Here is a 16,942-nt window from a genome sequence, read left to right as displayed (position 1 = left end):
GTTGTATTAATCACTGTTCGTGTGGTTTAATAGCTTGCACAAAATCAACAGAATCGTAAGTTTAGATGCAGACCTTAAAATGTGTTTTGTATGTTTTGGGACAAGCGTAGTTTTGGCAAGGACAAAGAAGACGTTTCCCTACTAATATCAAGTAATCTATGTTTTGTCCTGACCAATGTTATGTGATCAGTTTTGAAAAATATTCTATATCACCACAAATGGCAAGCAATTGTTTTGTCCCCTCCAATATAACACGATCACTTAAAAAATGCGCTATGTCCCCCACCAATGCCAAGACCAAACATATGCCTTTGCCTTGAAATGTGAGAGAGCAGAATAAATGAAGCGGAATAAAATAAGTACCCAGTACCTTTTTAAAGGAAATAATGTTTTGTACATACATAAGTCACACCTGACTATAAGCCACATGTGCCTACATTAAAACACGAGATATTTACAAAGGAGGAAAGTACACAGAATGTAATAATATTTAGTACCTTAACCCCTTAACGTTCCAACCCACCGGTGGACTGCCGAATTTTGATAAGCAAACACGTGTCTGTACAATTTCACTGAAATATTTAATGCAACATATCATTGGAAAGCTTAAACTTTTGGGATTCAAGATATAATTCAAGATTAATTTCAAAATATACTCTTAAGGGTAACATCACCATAAGTCTGAAACAAGATACCCGAAAACTGTGAAGCCAGCGTAACCATTGCGTCCTCTAGCCGAATTCACTTTTTTTGAATGTCTGCGAAATTGGCTTTGTCATATCAAGGGCAATCCATAGAATCTAACAGTCTAAAATATTTACTCCAAAACACATGGTAATGCCAACAGATAAATAGGAATCCGCCTGAAACATTTCTGATGAGTTGGACATTGCTTCTTGTAATCTGTTTGTTTTGCCACATTATTTACGTTTATAAATAAACAAACTTGTAAAATTAGTCTGAATATGGTAGTTAGCGCTCACCTTTCAAGTGACACTTATTCCATGATGGTCTGTCCATGCTAGTTTTATTTATGCGCAAAGCCCAAAGTTACAATAAGCTTGCATCTTATTGCACGTGTCTCAAATAAAATGCATTAATTAGCCGCATCATTGCATAAGCCGCAGGGTTAAAAGCTTGGGGAAATTGCAGCTTACAGTCCGAATTTTACGGTATATCGCTCACTTTTTTTTGCACATGTCACACCTCTTTTCAGATACCTCTGGTGGGGAATTATTACGTTGTCACTTAAATGTTCGTTTATTCAATGGCAATGCATAAGCAGGTCGCATTTAAATATAGACATACACTTTTACATCAATCTTAACACAACATGCACACTGAATGCAATCTTATTGCAAGTTTTTCCACATTCTATCATTTAACAAAGTCACAATTATGGCCACCCACCAATATAAAGCTAACCAGACAAAATAAAAACAATTCATTTTCATTTCGAGCTTCTTCCAATATTTGTTAATGTTCACATTAAACATGAAAATTGTTTCTCCACCGTGTGCGTTCTTTGATGTGTTTTGAAGTGTGCCTTCTGTGCGAATTGTTGGCTGCAAACTGAGCAGGCAAAAGGTTTCTCCCCAGTGTGGGTCATTACATGTGTTTTTAAGTGACTCTTCTGAGCAAATATCTGTCCGCAAATCGAGCAGGAAAAAGGTTTCTTACCAGTGTGGGTCATTGTGTGCAATTTAAGACTTTGGCTAAAACAGAACCTTCGGCCACAAAACAAGCAAGAAAAGGGTTTTTCGCCAGTATGGGTTCTTGTGTGTCTTTTTAAATCTCCTTTTAGAGTGAAATTTTTGCCACAATATGAGCATCTGTAAGGTTTCTCGCCAGAGTGGGTTTTTTGGTGCGTGTTTAAGTGAGTCCTCTGAGAGAATGTTTGACTACAGATAGAGCAGGCAAAAGGTCTCTCACCGGTGTGAGTTCGCATGTGTCTTTCAAGGTTGGCCTTACGAGTGAATCGTTGACCACAAACTGAGCAGGGAAAAATATTTTTTGTAGTGTCCTTTTTCTCACGACTTTCAGATTCTTCATCATTTTTAGCAGCAGGATGAGGAGCGTGTGATGACATTTCATCGCTATCCGATAGTGGAGCAAAGAGGCAGTCTGGTGGTGTTCCTTCAGAATGGTTCTTATCACCTGATGGCAACTTGCAGATATCCTGATCCTCTACCTCTTTTTTAACACGAATGAACTGCTGCTCCTCTTCTTCCTTATATTGGGGATCTTCCTTTTTAATGACTGGAAAATGTTCTTCACTCATGTCTGAAAAAGTTAAACCACACATCTTCACAAATGGCTATTCACACTGCAAACATTTTCAAATTAAATGAAAAAAGATCATTAAAACTAAGAAAGAATTACTTGTATTGTGGTTGCTGGTTCCCAATTTTGTTTTGCATAATCCTGATGGCTACTCTCATTACTATTGTAAGAAAATAAAAGGCCCTTAAATACTTTTTTTTTTCGCAATACATGCTCTTTTTAGATCAGGGTCACCAGCATTTTTCAAGCCAGAGTTTATTGTTTCACATTATTGTTACTTATTGACACAAAGGGCTTCCTATTTTCTAAAATACCCTATGTTGTTATTGTTTGATTACTGTGTAATCACCAGGTAGTAATTATTAGAATTATGAATAGCATGGGCTAAGTCAGCCACTAAAACTTCATGCCAGTGAGTAATCACATTTCCTCGCATGACCCTTAACTGGTGAGCTATTTTCAGAACCATCCAATGGTCTACTTACTGTGTACAAGTTTGGATAATTGGCATTAAGTCTTACCTTTCGCCTTTTTTACTTTTGATCAACATTTTGTCTTATTTGTTTTTTTTTCTATGTGATGAACCGCTATTGGTGGGAACAAATATCGTTGAGAGAGAAAGAAAATGCGGAAAAATGATATAAAAACAATGAGGCAATCATACGTTTACTGACACGAACACTTTGATACACGCACGTAACTACACGCGGGGTTATATTCAATACATAGTGTAAACAAACCTAAAATTGTATCTTAAATGTAACTTTATGTTGAAAAAGGGGGAAAAGGAGTGCCTGACCCCCAGCTTTTCCTGGGAAGCAAATATGTCTCTCTCCACTTCCAAAACGCTGTGGGCCCACCCAACAACCCGAAAAGTCAAGCAATGACCCGGTTTTGGATGGGCTCATATTTGCGGAAGCTAAAGCTTGTACCAAACAATCGTTTGATTCCAGTTTCATTTAACTTGCCACCAACACATCTCTTTATTAGGGATTTTTTAAAGAAGTTTGATTTGGAAAATCAAGAATGTCACACTTTACAAAACCACAGGGCCCTTATTGCTATTGTGCAAGAGCGAGCAACAGTAAGCCCTGTGCGGGGGCTTGCGTTTGGCGAACCTACAACGGTTTGGAGCAACGTGAATCATCCTGCCCTCCCAAACAGACTAAGAGACTTGTCATGGATGGTGGCTCATGAAGTTCTCCCAGTCAGAGCCGTAATGCACCACCGAGGTATGTCGGCGACTTCGACGTGCCCTCGTCCTGGCTGTGGCGCCCAGGAATCGGTGAGGCACCTTTTTTGTGAGTGCAGCGCTGCCGAGGTCTTGTGGACAATGGCCGACCAACTAGGAAAGTTCCCGGACTTGCCAACAGGGGAGGTTCCTGATGCACAGTACGTGCTTTACGGGGTGAGTCGGTCGATGAGGTCTCAGAACGACTTTGCCAGGGACTGGCTCACTCTCGCAGCCATCAAGGACGCCATCTGGACCTCCAGAAACCTGTTGGTATGGAGGTGCAGGCAGATCCCCCCCCGTGGCTGTGCTACAAATGGCTGCGGATACCATACAATCTGCGAGCGGCGGGGCTAGGACGCAGCAATAAAGAAGACTCGTCTGCACACACCCAGAGGGGGGAACCGGAACTACACTGTGGGAGTCCCGGCAGCAAGCTACACTGTGGGAGTCCCGGCAGCAACGGCCTGAGAGGACCCACTGTGGGAGTCCCGGCAGCAACGGGAGCTACACTGTGGGAGTCCCGGCAGCAACGGCCTGAGAGGACCCACACAGAAGGGAGAAGACCCACACAGAGGACTGTAAGAATGCTGCTTGGGAGGGTGGGATGGCAGAGCTACGCCCTTGCACAATAGTATTGCCTTTTTACACGCTGGTTAACTACTGTTAGAAGAAAATAACTCTGAAATTGTTTAATTGATGATTGTCGTTTTTGTTTTTGCTGCTGTTGGTGTCGGTGGATTTATTCAGACCAAGGACAATCAACTTTGGCCTGGACGGATCTATCGACACTAACAAAGATGTTATATAATGAAATTGTGAATATGCTTGATTGCTATTGAGATTTTCGAGAAGGGTTGTTCAAACCACATTGTGTTTGCTGTTAAAATCGTCATATTGGAATATAATATTGTGAATATGCTTGATTGCTGTTGTGTTGGTCATAATTGTTTTCTGTTGTTGGTGTCGGGGGATTTGTTCAGGCCAATCAACTTTGGCCTGGACAGATCTATTGACACTAAAAAAGATGTCATATAATGAAATTGTGAATATGCTTGATTGCTAATAGGATTTTCGAGAAGGGTTGTTCAAATCCTCACTATGTGTTTGCTAGTAATAACATCATATTGGAACATAATATTGTGAATGTGCTTGATTGCTGTTGTGATTGTCATGATTGTTTTTTTTTTGTTATTAGTGTCAATAAATTTGTTCAAACCAAACCAAAAAAAAATTGTGTCATTGTAATCCTGTGCAGTCCTTTGAGACATTTTTGTGATTAAGGGCTATATAAATAAATTTGACTTGAACTAACCTGCTCCGAGAGGAAATATCCTTAGCACCGGCCTGCCTTCGTCGCCCAGCCGTAGAAATAGCTTTTTAGCATCACAAAGTTCCTCTTCGGACTTTTTGATGATTCTTGTAGACATTTTCCCACTCCGACCAGAACATTTTATATTCCTAATTCATCTCAGATGAGCGATTTTGTGTCTCGTTGTCAGCAGCTAGCTAGCTAAAGTAAGCTAGTTTGAGACGTTTCCACGCGCACTGAAACAACTTTAGGATCTGCAGAAATTATTTTTTGTCCGGATAAGGGATAAATAACGTCACGAATCGAAATAGCAATTCGTTGGTTTCAAATTCTGAGAGAATCTGGTAAATGCAATCGCCCTTCCACGCGTCTTAATTCCGGAATTGTTTTTTTTCCCTTGGGGGGAATGAATGACTTGTTGAACCTTGCGTGGTCTTTAACACAAAAATATGTCAACTAACAGAAATGATACATTTTTATAATTACTTTATACCAAAGTAACAAATGCCTAAGTTAAATATGTATATTAAAACTTTTTATGTATAGTGACTTATTTTAGGCAGGGGGGGGGGGGTTGTAAGGTTTATTGTTCTATATTCTTTATCAATTATCCATTATCGGTCAAATCATAATACGCTACAAAGGCAATGAATAGTTAGTACAACTCGTAAATACGACAGGAAAATAAGTGTGTCTAGACACGCAAAGTAAAATAAACTAATAATTAGATGTAATTTGTTGACGTAGTCATATTGAAATATAATATTGTGAATGTGCTTAATTGCTGTTGAGATTGTCATGATTGTTTTCTCTTATTAGTGACGATAAATTTGTTCTAACCAAAAAAAAAAAAAAAAAGCTGACAAAATGAAGATCACCAGGACAAAAACGGCCAATGGCGTCTTAATACCGCAACGCCAAACAGTATTAGGTATCTTTTTTGAACGCTGTTCACAGTACTTGGCTACTATTTGGGGTTTTATGCGGTTTTATTATGGTGATTGGTGGTTTTATCGCTTTCTTGTTGATAATAAGTTTAAAATAGTTTTAGAAATATATAGAATGATAAAGAGGTTTCAATATCTTGCTTAAGTTGTTTTTATTTTGGGGAAACTCACATTTTATTGCTCTTGTATTGAGTGTTTCTGGGTGGTGTTTTTATGGTGGATTCTCTTTTTTTATTGTAGGGGAAATTAATTACAAACTAGAATGGCTGGTGTAATTGGCTACAATACCTGCACATATATTTGAATCCTATATTGATGTAATAATCTACGCTGTATTTTTTTTCACATTATAGAAACATGTCAAAATAAAAAAATACCGCAAGATTACAATGAATGGTGAATAGACAGAAGTTTTTTTTTTTTTTTGGTTTGAACAAATTTATTGACACTAAAAACAGAAAACAATCATGACAATCTCAACAGCAATTAAGCACATTCACAATATTATATTCCAATATTACGTTTTTAACAGCAAACACAAAGTGAGGTTTGAACAAACCTTCTCGAAAATCAAACATATTCACAATTTCATTATATAACATCTTTGTTAGTGTCAATAGATCCGTCCAGGCCAAAGTCGATTGTCCTCGGTCTGAACAAATCCACCGACACCAACAGCAGCAAAACACAGCCATCAAGCATATTCACAATTTTTTTATATTTGACAATATGACGTGACGATATGACGTTTTAACATTTTTTCCTGACATTTTCAACATCAATTAAACAATTTCAGAGTTGTTTTGAACATGTCGCCCTAACTGTACAGTCGCACCATATTCGAAATTTTATTTAGTTGACATATGTCGTAAAAGAGTAAATACTGTCGCGGTGTGCGTTGATCAAATGGCGCATGCGTTCTACCGATGTCTCTGGCGGAACGCATAGTGGACCGACTCGATTTTCTGTTTGTTTTACATTTGTAGCATTTGTGCTTACACCTCAACGCAAGGGGTCAATTAAAGTTTCACATGACTTAACTATAACTCGCTGATGTATGCTTCGTGTGTCTTCCGTACACGGTGAAGCTTCTCGGCCTAGTTTAGCTTAGCCTAGTTTAGCCTGCAGGCCGCTAACAAAGTGACACAGGTTGTCATTTTTTTGACGAAAATTCTCCAGCTATCATCAAATGTGAGCATAAAGTGTTGTGATGACTTCAAATATCACCATTGAGTACGACGAAGAATTTTGTGGCGCTAAAGAGGACACCGATCTACAACGGCGACTACCTGACTCCATTTGCAGATTGCAGCCAGCAAATGTGGTCTACAGTCCAGGTTGTCTCGCTTTTTTATTTTATCCGAACATACCCTGGAACAGATGTTGTGTTTTAGTTTATGAAATAAACACAATTGTAATAAGTTCCAGCACGGCAGAGCAGTGGTTAATGCATGTGCGGCACAGTTATGAGGTCATGAGATCGAACCTCCTGTGTGTAGTTTGCATGTTCTCCCTGTGCTTGCGTGGGTTTCCTCCGGGCACACCGGTTTCCTCCCAGATTCCAAAAACATGCATGTAAGGTTAATTGGCCGGTCCAAATTGTCCCTAGGAGTGAATGAGCGCGCAAGTGTTTTGTCTTTGTGTGCCCTCCAACTGGCTTGCAACCGGTTCAGGGTGTCCCCTGCCCACTGCCCGAAGATAGCTGGGATGGGCTCCAGCACCCCCGCGACCCTACTGAGGATAAGCGGTGCTGATAATTGATGCATAAATGGAGTAAGTTTCTTGGAAAAAATATGTCTTACAGTGTGATTAAGGGCTATACAAATAAAAATGACTTGACTTGACTTGCTTGAAATCCTCGAAAATGCTTGGATTTTAATGTTGTATTCTAAGTTCGAAAAGTGACGGAATTTTGGGCAACGTGCCTGTCAATGCTTATAGTTGTCACCATGTTTCTCAACAAGTCTGCTTAAAAATTACGCTGACACGGCTCTCTGGTGGCTTTGCTTTTCCATCGCATTTCTTCCCTTGTGATCAACGGCAGCTTTTATTTGTTTTTATGCCAGTCTCATGAAACGTCACTCATTCCTCCCTATGGGTCTAGCCCAAGAGGACAGGTGCTTGCTACACCTAAACAAGGCACTGTGAAACGTGTATTAGTGCAAAGATCACGTATCAATTATGAACATTTTATTATGGGGTATGCAAAAAAAAAAATGAAGGTAGCATTTCCGAGTGGTAAATTGTAATTGGAACCAGCTCGGTAGCCTAGATGATAGGACGCCCGCTCCGAGACTGGGAGGTCGCTGGTTCAAGCCTCGGCCGAGTCATACCTAAGACTTAAACATTGGTACCCATTGCCTCCCTGCTTGGTGTTCAGCATTTGGGGTTGGAATTGGGGGGTTTGGTCACCTAATGACTCCCAACACCTCAGTTGGGTTGAGCGAGGGGGCTGGGAATCCCCTCCTCTGAATCAATCTCCCAAAAAGAGTCAGAAATGACTCTAGCCACCTCCCACTAGGGGGATATGGCTGTGGTATATAAATAAATATATAATTTGTAATTGGAAGAACTTCCTACAACCGAAAATGTAAACTATACATTACCATAATTTTTACCCATCACCTATATGGGAAGAAATTTGTCTCAGAATTATGTACACACATATTGTTCAGATCCACAAATGTAGTCGCGATTTACTCGAGATGTTAATATAATGTCTTGATATCGCACACACAAGATTAAAAAAATCCATATGTAAATCACTGATATATGTATATATCTGCAAAATACATGATTCACAACAGATTTCTTTTAATGGTACAGGAAAATTATAAAGTTTGCTTTGAAAATCCTTTAAAAGTGCTTGAATCTGGCCATGAAAAAGGCGTACGAACCCTGGTCTTTTTATATCTGAGCATATTTATTTTCTCAATATATACATTAGTAGTTCCAGAAATTCATAATGGTGTGTCTTACTGTCTTCTTTTGTCTTGTGAAGATGTTTCTCCTGAAGAAGAGCGTCTCCAAATTAAAAAGGAAGAGGAGGAGGAAGAGATCCCCCACTTTAAAGAAGAAGCAGAGCAGGAGTTTATTTACATTAAAAAGGAAGAGCCAGAGCATCCTTCAATTAAAGAGGAAAGAGAAAAGCCTGCTTTTATAGAAAATGAGGATGTCTGCAAGTTGCCATTGATTGGTGTCCTTTTAATTGGTGAATTTAAAAGTGAGATGAACAGAGGCGAGGAACTACCCAGCAGCAACTCTTGTCAACACCTAACACAAGGTGATGGAGAAAATTGCGGTCATAGATTTTCTCATCAGACAGATTTAGAAAGACACACTAAAACCGACCCTGATGAGAAGCCCTTTTCCTGCTCCGATTGTGGCCGCAGTTTTTCTTGGAAAGGAAATCTAGTGACACACACAAGAACCCACACTGAAGAGAAGCCCTTTTCCTGTTCGGTTTGCGGTCATAGATTCTTTCAGAAAACAGATTTACAGAGACACTCAAGAACCCACACTGGAGAAAAACCCTTTTCCTGCTCAGTCTGCGGTAAGAGATTCTCTCGAAAGGAAAATTTAAAAACGCATGAAAAAATCCACACTGATGAGAGGCCCTTTTCCTGTTCAGTTTGCAGTTGTAGATTCTTTGTGAAAACAGATTTAGAAAGACATACCAGAACCCACACTGGTGAAAAACCTTTTTCCTGCTCAGTTTGCGGTCATACATTCTCCCGGAAGGGAAATTTAAAAACACACACAAAAATCCATACTGATGAGAAGCCATTTTCCTGCTCTCTTTGTGGTAAAAGTTTCTCTAGACAGACGTATTTAAAAAGACACACAAAAACCCACACTGGGGAGAAGCCCTTTTCTTGCTCATTTTGTGGCAAAAAGTTCTCAAGCAACAGGGACCTGAAATCACACACAAGAAACCACACTGGTGAGAAACCTTTTACCTGCTCAGTTTGCGGTCAGAGTTTTTCTCAGAAGAGAGACTTAAAAACTCACATAAAAACCCATGTTGGTAAAGGCGCCATTTCTGATTAGTTTGTGTCATATAATCTCTGAAAAGAAAAATGTAAAACCCACAATTAGCCACACTGGTAGGAAGACCGTTTCTTGCTCAGTTCGTGGTAAAACATTTGTATTCAGTCAAAAGATGTCAAGAATCTCAAATGTGCAGATGTAAACAAATGAATATAATCCGTCCCTTGAGAATTTTCCATCCTTATCTGAGATCAATGCAAACTAAGATTCTGATTTTAAATGCTCTACAAAATGAAATGGAATTTGCGTTTGTGTTGCAAATTTTCTGAGGGATAAAATTGCTATGGGTGGCTGTCTTTTGCCAAGCTGTATTTTGTAGTTTGATTTTGTATTGTAGTAATTTAATGTTTTAGTATCCACTCATCAAGTATTTGTAGGGGTGCTTAGTGTTAAGGTGATGTCTACACTGCAGGACTCATACGAAAAAGTGAAATGTAATGATTAATTAAATTCAAATTCTGATTGCTTTTCCGCCCAATGGAACAAGACTAAAAATCTTGCTGTGTCTTACTTGATTTTTTTCCATTATCGTGAAACAATACAGATTTGCCACTATTGAATATGTTTTGTGTTTTTCTTTTTTGATGGTTCTCAAACTGAAAATTGTTTTACAAAAATATTAAAATTGTAAGTGGGTAATGCAATATGCTAAAAGCCTTAATTGGGAAAAGGTATGTATACAGTCGTATGCAAAGGTTTGGGCACCCCTGATCATTTTCAAGATTTTCCTTTATAAATCATTGGTTGTTCGGATCAGCAATTACAGTTAAATATATCATATAGCAGACAAACACAGTGATATCTGAGTGAAATGAAGTTCATAGGATTTACAGAAAGTGTGCAATAATTACTTAAACAAAAGTAGGCAGGTGCATAAATCTGGGAACCCTTGTTATATTATTGATTTGAAGTCCTTTAGCACTAATTATTGTAACATAAAATTTGTTTGGTAAGCTCATTGACCCCTGACCTACATACACATGTGAAGCCAATCATGAAAAAGGGTAGTTAAGGCGGCCAGTTGCAAGTTGTTCTCCTCTTTGCATCTTCCCTGAAGATGGCAACACGGGAGCCTCAGAACAATTGTCAAATGACCTGAAAACAAAGATTGTTCAATATCATGTTTTAGGGGAAGGATACAAAAAGCTACCTCAGAGATTTCAGCTGTCAATTTCCACATAGTGAGTAAATGGAAGTACACAGGCACAGTTCTAGTTAAGGCCTGGAGGGTCAGGCCAAGAAAAATCGCAGACAAGCAGAGGCGAAGGATGGTGAAAACAGTCAAACTCAACTCACAGACCAGCTCGGAAGACCTACAACATGATCGTTCAACTATTCAGCCCCCTTTGCACAAGGAGATGCTGTATGGGAGAGTATTGCGGCAAGAGCCTCTTCTGCGCACATGCCACAGAGGAGTCGCTTGAGGTATGCTAAAGCACATTTGGACAAGCCAGCTTCATTTTGGAATAAGGTGCTTTGGACTGATGAAACTAAAATTGAGTTATTTGGACATAGCAAGGAGCGTTATGCATGGTGGAAGAAGAACACAGCATTCCAAGACAAACACTTGCTACCCACAGTCAAATTTGGTGGTGGTTCCATCATGCTGTGGGGCTGTGTGGCCAGTGCAGGTACTGGCAATCTCGATAAAAGTTAAAGGTCTCATTAATTCCAGTCAGTATTAGCAGATTCTTGCAAAGAATGTTCTAGAATCAGTGACAAAGCTGAAGTTGCGTCAGGCCTGGATACTTCAACAAGACAACAACCCCAAACACTGCTCAAATTCTACTATAGCATTCACGCAGAGGAACAATTGCAATGTTTTGGAATGGCTATCTCAGTCCCCAGACCTGAATATTATTGAAAATCTTTGGTGTGATTTAAAGCGGGCTGTCCATGCTCTGAAACCATCAAATCTGACTGAAGCGAAGATGTTTTGTAAAGAAGAATGTTCAAAAATAACTTCAACCAGAATCAAGACCCTCATTGGAAGCTATAGGAAGCGTTTAGAGGCTGTTATTTCTGCAAAAGGAGGATCTACTAAATATTGATGTCATTTTTCTGTTGGGGTGCCTGTACCTGCCTATTTTTTTAAAGCTATTGTTGCACATTTTCTGTAAATCCTATGAACTTTATTTTACTTCTCAGATGTCACTGTGTTTGTCTGCCATTTGATATATTTAACTGAAATTGCTGATCCAAACAACCAATGATTTCTAAAGGAAAATCTTGAAAATGATCTGGGGTGGCCAAACTTTTGCATACGACTGTATATTTGCTTGTTTTTGACGTTATTAAATTTGTTGACATATGTCGTAAATTAGTAAATAATGTCGCGGTATCGAACTGATCGAACGTACGCATGCGCTTAGCCGCTTACTACGGACGCATTGGCCGGTTTGTTTACCCGTGTACCTACCTTATTCTCTGATTGTTTTACATTTGTGGACGTTGTGATCGAAAGATTTCAAATATAATTAAAGGGACTAAAATATAATAACATGTTATTTTATGCTTCCCGTCCTGGCTTGTCTTGTGAGACGTCGAAGCTTTTCGGCCTAGTCTAGCTTAGCCTAGCTTAGCTTTTTAGCTGCTAACAAAGTGCCAAGGGTAGTCACATTCCTCTACAGAAATCCAGTGAAAGCGTTGAGTGACGTAATAAAATGTCTTCAAGAAGAACCACCAAGTACATAGAAGAACCGAATGAAGCAAAAGAGGACAACGATCTACAACGTCGGCAACTGTCCCCAGTTTGCAGGATTCAGCCACAAATTGTGCTTGGCAGAGCAAGTAAGTTTATTTAAACAGACGCTGAAACAATTGTTGGCACTTGTTGCTTTTTTTTTAATTTTATGTGTTTTATGTCATTAAAGAAACACAATCGATATAAGTTTCTTGGGAAAGTTTGTCTTCTATGAAGGCACATGTAATTAAAGCAATGGTATTTCTAAAAAAAAAAGTAACTGCGTTATTGTCTTCTTTTGTCACATAAAGATTTTTCTCTTGAGGAAGAGTGCCCTCACATTAAAGAGGAAGAGGAAGATGAAGAGAGTGCCCACTTAAAACTGGGAACAGAGCAGGAGTCTTCTCACATTAAAATAGAGGAGCCAGAGCATCCTTGCACGAAAGAGGAAAGAGAAGAGTATCCCATCATAAAAGAGGAGGATATATGCAAGTTACCATCAATTGGTGTCATTTTGATGGATAAAAGTGAGTTGGACAGAGGTACAGAACTTCCCAGCAGAGACACTTGTCAACACTTAACAGAAGGTGATGGGGGCCATTGTAAAGAATCGCTAGAAAACGACTTCCTTGCTCCACTATCGGATACTGACAGCATGTCCCCATCCACGCCTCACAATGATAATTATGATGAGTCGATTGGTGACGAGACATTTCACATTGACAGCAATAGCTGGAAATGTTCTCAATGTGGGAAAACATTGGCTTGTAAGCAAAATTTAAAACAACACATGGCAATTCATGCTGGTGAGAGACCTTTTGCCTGCTCCGTTTGTGGCAAAGGTTTCTCATGGAAGTCCAGCTTGAATTTACACACAAGAACACACGTGGATGACAAACCCTTTTCCTGCTCAGTTTGTAGCAAAAGGTTTTCTCGGAAGGGAAACTTACAAAGACACACACAAACCCACACTGGTGCAAAACCTTTTTCCTGTTCAGTTTGTGGCATGAGATTTTCTCAGAAGGGAGATTTAAAACCACACGCAAGAACCCACACGGGTGAGAAACCCTTTTCTTGCTTAGTTTGCGGAAAAAGATTCTCTCAGAAGGGAGCCTTGCAACCACACATGAGAATCCACACTGGCGAGAAACCGTTTTCTTGCTTAGTGTGTGGCCAACAGTTCTCCACCAAAACCAACTTAAAAAATCACATGGTAACCCACACCGGTGAGAAACCATTTTCTTGCTCAGTTTGTGACAAAAGCTTTTCATTTAAATTCTCTCTAAATAATCACATAAAAACCCACACTGGCGAAAAATAAGATTCAGCTCATATGAGATAATGACGGTGTGTTAGAATTGAGCAGAAACATTTCCTGGGTGCAAATGGTATGCATATTAAAGGTAGCGTGTACAAGTTCATAATCTTACTTGCTGACGCCATTTTCCGGTTGAAATTATCCTTGCATTGTCGAGGGAGAATAAATTTAAGAGTGGTCTCATGCGCGTGGTCGTGGTTTTTAATTTATTTCAGGATGAAAATATTTACAGTAAGAAAAGTACTGTTCCAAATACAGTCTGACAGATAAAAAAGAAAAGTTAATTCAACCACGTCTCAGAATTATACATAATTGCACGTGCAACGAAAGGAGTTGCAATGCTGATTTCAGCCAGAAGATGGCGTCAGCAAGTAAGATAGTGATACAGATATTTTAAAGTTGCATACATAGCCTGGATTCATTGAGCATTTCGGGTCTTGCAACATCAGACTCTCTTGCCCAGGTGAACCAGCCGGGGTCGATCATGCCTTTGCGTGTGTCCCAGTAGCAGCCCACGGATCTGCATTTTTGAGCCAGGGCCACCTAGTGGCTTTCTTGGCAGCAATAGTAGCTGATCGAATGACCTTCTTATTCTACAAAGATTGTCTTGCTGTAAGTGAATAGGTGCTGCATTTCAAAAAAAAGTTTATTATGGCTTTAATAGGGGAATTGCAATCAAAAAGCAGAGCTTCTTGGCTGAGGTTTATAAGTGTGGAGTCCTTTTGCTGTCTTTTGTGTCCAGCCTTGATAAAAAAAAGCTCTGCCTTGCTCGTGGCTTGATGCTGTTTGCTCTTGCTGATTGCCCGCACTCTGCTCTGTGCAACTACTTTTAGAACCTGGTCATGCTTAAATAGCTTAGCAACCATCAGCCAGGGACTGTGGGCAGCCGCCAAGGCCCTTCTACCAGCGCAGGAGGGTGTCTGCTCTTCCCCTACACATGAAAGTTCGCTGGCCTCAAGAGGGCGTCGTAAATGAATCTTCAGTTCTCAGTGTTTTGGTGATATCATGATTACTGAGATGTCTAATTAATCATTTTCAATTTTTGCAAGGTGAAAACATGCAATCGGGAACAACAATACATGCATTGATTGTCATATATATTTTATGTGATCAGTGAAATGGAACAAACAAGGACAAATACTTCTCCGAAACTGGAGAGTGCTTGAAATTTATAGCGCAATGAATTGCATTATACATTGTCCCTGAACCTTTGTAGTGTCAGATTTAGCGACTCCATCCATCCATCCATTATCTGCACCGCTTATCCTCAGTAGGGTCGCGGGGGTGCTGGAGCCCATCCCAGCTCTCTTCGGGGAGTGGGCAGGGGACACCCTGAACTGGTTGCCAGCCAATCGCAACTCTTCATATAATAAATGTAGAGACCATACACCGAGACTCCACCAACTACAAATGGCTGTGCACAGGAAGTGACCAGACTCTAGTGGTATAATAAAGGTTTGAAACCCCAAAGTGTTCATATGTAATCAAAAGATTAATGATCCGTGTGTTATATTCATGCCACCGCGTGCAAAAGTGAAATTTTGCCTATTAACAATCATAAGTATTATAATAACTATAATCAACCAGTTAGAGAACTTTATTTTGGAATGCAGGAACTCACTGGTGACTAGGACTGCACCTTTTGACCGGGACTTCCCAGACCTTTAAAAGGAAAAGCAAAGCTCCAAATTACCTTATATTTTTCTTGCAGCTTACAAATGTGCTCAGAGGGGGGGAAAGGCCTCACCGAACTTGGCCGCTTGACGACAATGGATACCAAGAAGGCTGAAAGCCACAGCTTTGTCGCCCCAGCCAGGAAACATGGAAAAACCAACAAAATATTTTAAGTCTCCAAAAGTGTATAAAATTTAAACTATGTGGTGTTCATGCGAATGATGATGCCTGTATTCTCTTGGTTGGCTCTTACAAAATGTATCGTAGAAAATACTGATATGCTATTGGCTGAAGTATCTCGCACAATGCCTTTCTGTCTCTGTTAACTTCAGAATCTGGTGTGGGTCTTCGATATTGTCCTTTTCCTTCTTGGATTTATTTGGTATGGGTTCTAAGGCTTGTAGTGATGCTAAAGGGAGAAGCAAAAACATGAATACCATGGAAAGAAAGCGTGTAATCAAGAATTGTAAAATGGGCACACAGTTTGTTCCCCTTGCTAAGTTGCATTGTCATAACAAACTGTTACAAATAACTAAAGGTGATTAAAACAAGGAAATGTTTCAAGCTGCCATCTCCTCACCCCTTTGCATCTACCAGCTACTCCACTCAACCAGCTCAAGTGAGGTCAGGTATGGGCGCACGCGCCACTAAGGCACTTCAGCTCAGATGACTTCATACCAAACTACTGTTGATCAAATTTCATTTTTTTCTTAACACATATATTCATAATTGTCTTGAAATGAAATGATCTGCATTTCTATAGCGCTTTTCAAGTCAATGACTTCCCGAAGTGCTTTACAGTGTGCTCTACATTTCCCAATAGCGGCCTTGCAGCCATGTAGGCGCTAACCTGCTTATTGGGGGTATTAGGGGTTCGGGGTCGTACCCAAGGACACTTCGACATGTAACACTGACGAGCCGGGACTCGAACTGGGATCCCTTGATCCCAAGACGAGCGCTCTACCTCCTGATCTACTGCCGCCCCCTTCAATAATATAAATTAATATCAAACAGTAGTAAACACTATGTATATATATATGTATATATATATATATATATATATATATATATATATATATATATATTTGCAATGTTTTTATCTGCGCTAACCAAGTGACAGCGAAAATTAAAATGGGTTTCCTGCACCTGCTACACAGCAGTTACACTTTGCGATCCCCACCTCAGAAATGATTCATTTTGTATTCCGGGGGCGACTGTACCTATAGGCAATGTTGTCAAATGCTGCTACGCTGTGCTCAGTGGCACTGGTTTTCGTTCGCAAGACACCAGACAAACATGTCAGCAACCTCTACATGTGGATTTCACTGTGTAAAAGAAATACAAATGTCTCTACCTATGATTTTTTAAAATACAAATTAAAATTAATATGATAGTTATCGGGGTGGCATGGCAGTTAAGTGGTCTGCACGTCCGAGGCACAGTT

The 16,942-nt window shown here is 39.8% G+C and overlaps 3 protein-coding genes across 4 annotated transcripts; 2 read left to right on the top strand and 1 right to left on the bottom strand.

Moving 5' to 3' along the window:
* Positions 1-765: 765 nt before the first annotated feature.
* LOC148347311 (uncharacterized) lies at positions 766-5,072 on the bottom strand. The gene is made up of 2 exons (XM_088323353.1): positions 4,830-5,072; positions 766-2,283 (listed from the first exon to the last, which is right to left on the bottom strand). Exons 1-2 carry the CDS (start codon positions 4,942-4,944, stop codon positions 1,484-1,486), a joined length of 915 nt encoding a protein of 304 aa, XP_088179479.1. The 5' UTR covers positions 4,945-5,072; the 3' UTR covers positions 766-1,483.
* A 1,591-nt stretch (positions 5,073-6,663) lies between these two features.
* LOC148347310 (uncharacterized) lies at positions 6,664-10,383 on the top strand. Its single transcript, XM_088323348.1, has 2 exons — positions 6,664-7,110; positions 8,775-10,383. The coding sequence occupies exons 1-2, from the start codon at positions 6,984-6,986 to the stop codon at positions 9,821-9,823; spliced, it is 1,176 nt and encodes a 391-aa protein (XP_088179474.1). The 5' UTR covers positions 6,664-6,983; the 3' UTR covers positions 9,824-10,383.
* Positions 10,384-12,049: 1,666 nt separating this feature from the next.
* Positions 12,050-16,471, top strand: LOC148347309 (uncharacterized). 2 transcript variants are annotated; one of them, XM_088323350.1, is made up of 3 exons: positions 12,050-12,613; positions 12,818-13,033; positions 15,536-16,471. In XM_088323350.1, exons 1-3 carry the CDS (start codon positions 12,487-12,489, stop codon positions 15,586-15,588), a joined length of 396 nt encoding a protein of 131 aa, XP_088179476.1. In that variant the 5' UTR covers positions 12,050-12,486; the 3' UTR covers positions 15,589-16,471. The 2 variants fall into 2 exon arrangements, with proteins under 2 accessions (XP_088179476.1, XP_088179475.1); XM_088323349.1 differs by lacking the exon at positions 15,536-16,471 and having other exon boundaries at positions 12,053-12,613; positions 12,818-14,009.
* The last annotated feature ends 471 nt before the right edge of the window (positions 16,472-16,942 follow it).

This window comes from Urocampus carinirostris, chromosome 19, assembly GCF_059441175.1.
Source record: "Urocampus carinirostris isolate Australia breed hairy pipefish chromosome 19, RoL_Ucar_1.0, whole genome shotgun sequence".
Lineage (NCBI taxonomy): Eukaryota > Metazoa > Chordata > Actinopteri > Syngnathiformes > Syngnathidae > Urocampus > Urocampus carinirostris.
Note: the sequence above shows the minus strand (reverse complement) of the source record. Positions and strands in the feature narration are given on the sequence as shown.

Bases quoted from the DNA above. Each gene is read 5' to 3' on its own strand.
- LOC148347311 (XM_088323353.1), bottom strand. From the start codon at position 4,944: ATGTCTACAAGAATCATCAAAAAGTCCGAAGAGGAACTTTGTGATGCT. The intron at 2,284-4,829 runs GTTAGTTCAAGT...TAACTTTTTCAG, and splicing joins GATATTTCCTCTCGGAGCAG to ACATGAGTGAAGAACATTTT.
- LOC148347310 (XM_088323348.1), top strand. From the start codon at position 6,984: ATGACTTCAAATATCACCATTGAGTACGACGAAGAATTTTGTGGCGCT. The intron at 7,111-8,774 runs GTTGTCTCGCTT...TGTCTTGTGAAG, and splicing joins AAATGTGGTCTACAGTCCAG to ATGTTTCTCCTGAAGAAGAG.
- LOC148347309 (XM_088323349.1), top strand. From the start codon at position 12,487: ATGTCTTCAAGAAGAACCACCAAGTACATAGAAGAACCGAATGAAGCA. The intron at 12,614-12,817 runs GTAAGTTTATTT...TGTCACATAAAG, and splicing joins AATTGTGCTTGGCAGAGCAA to ATTTTTCTCTTGAGGAAGAG.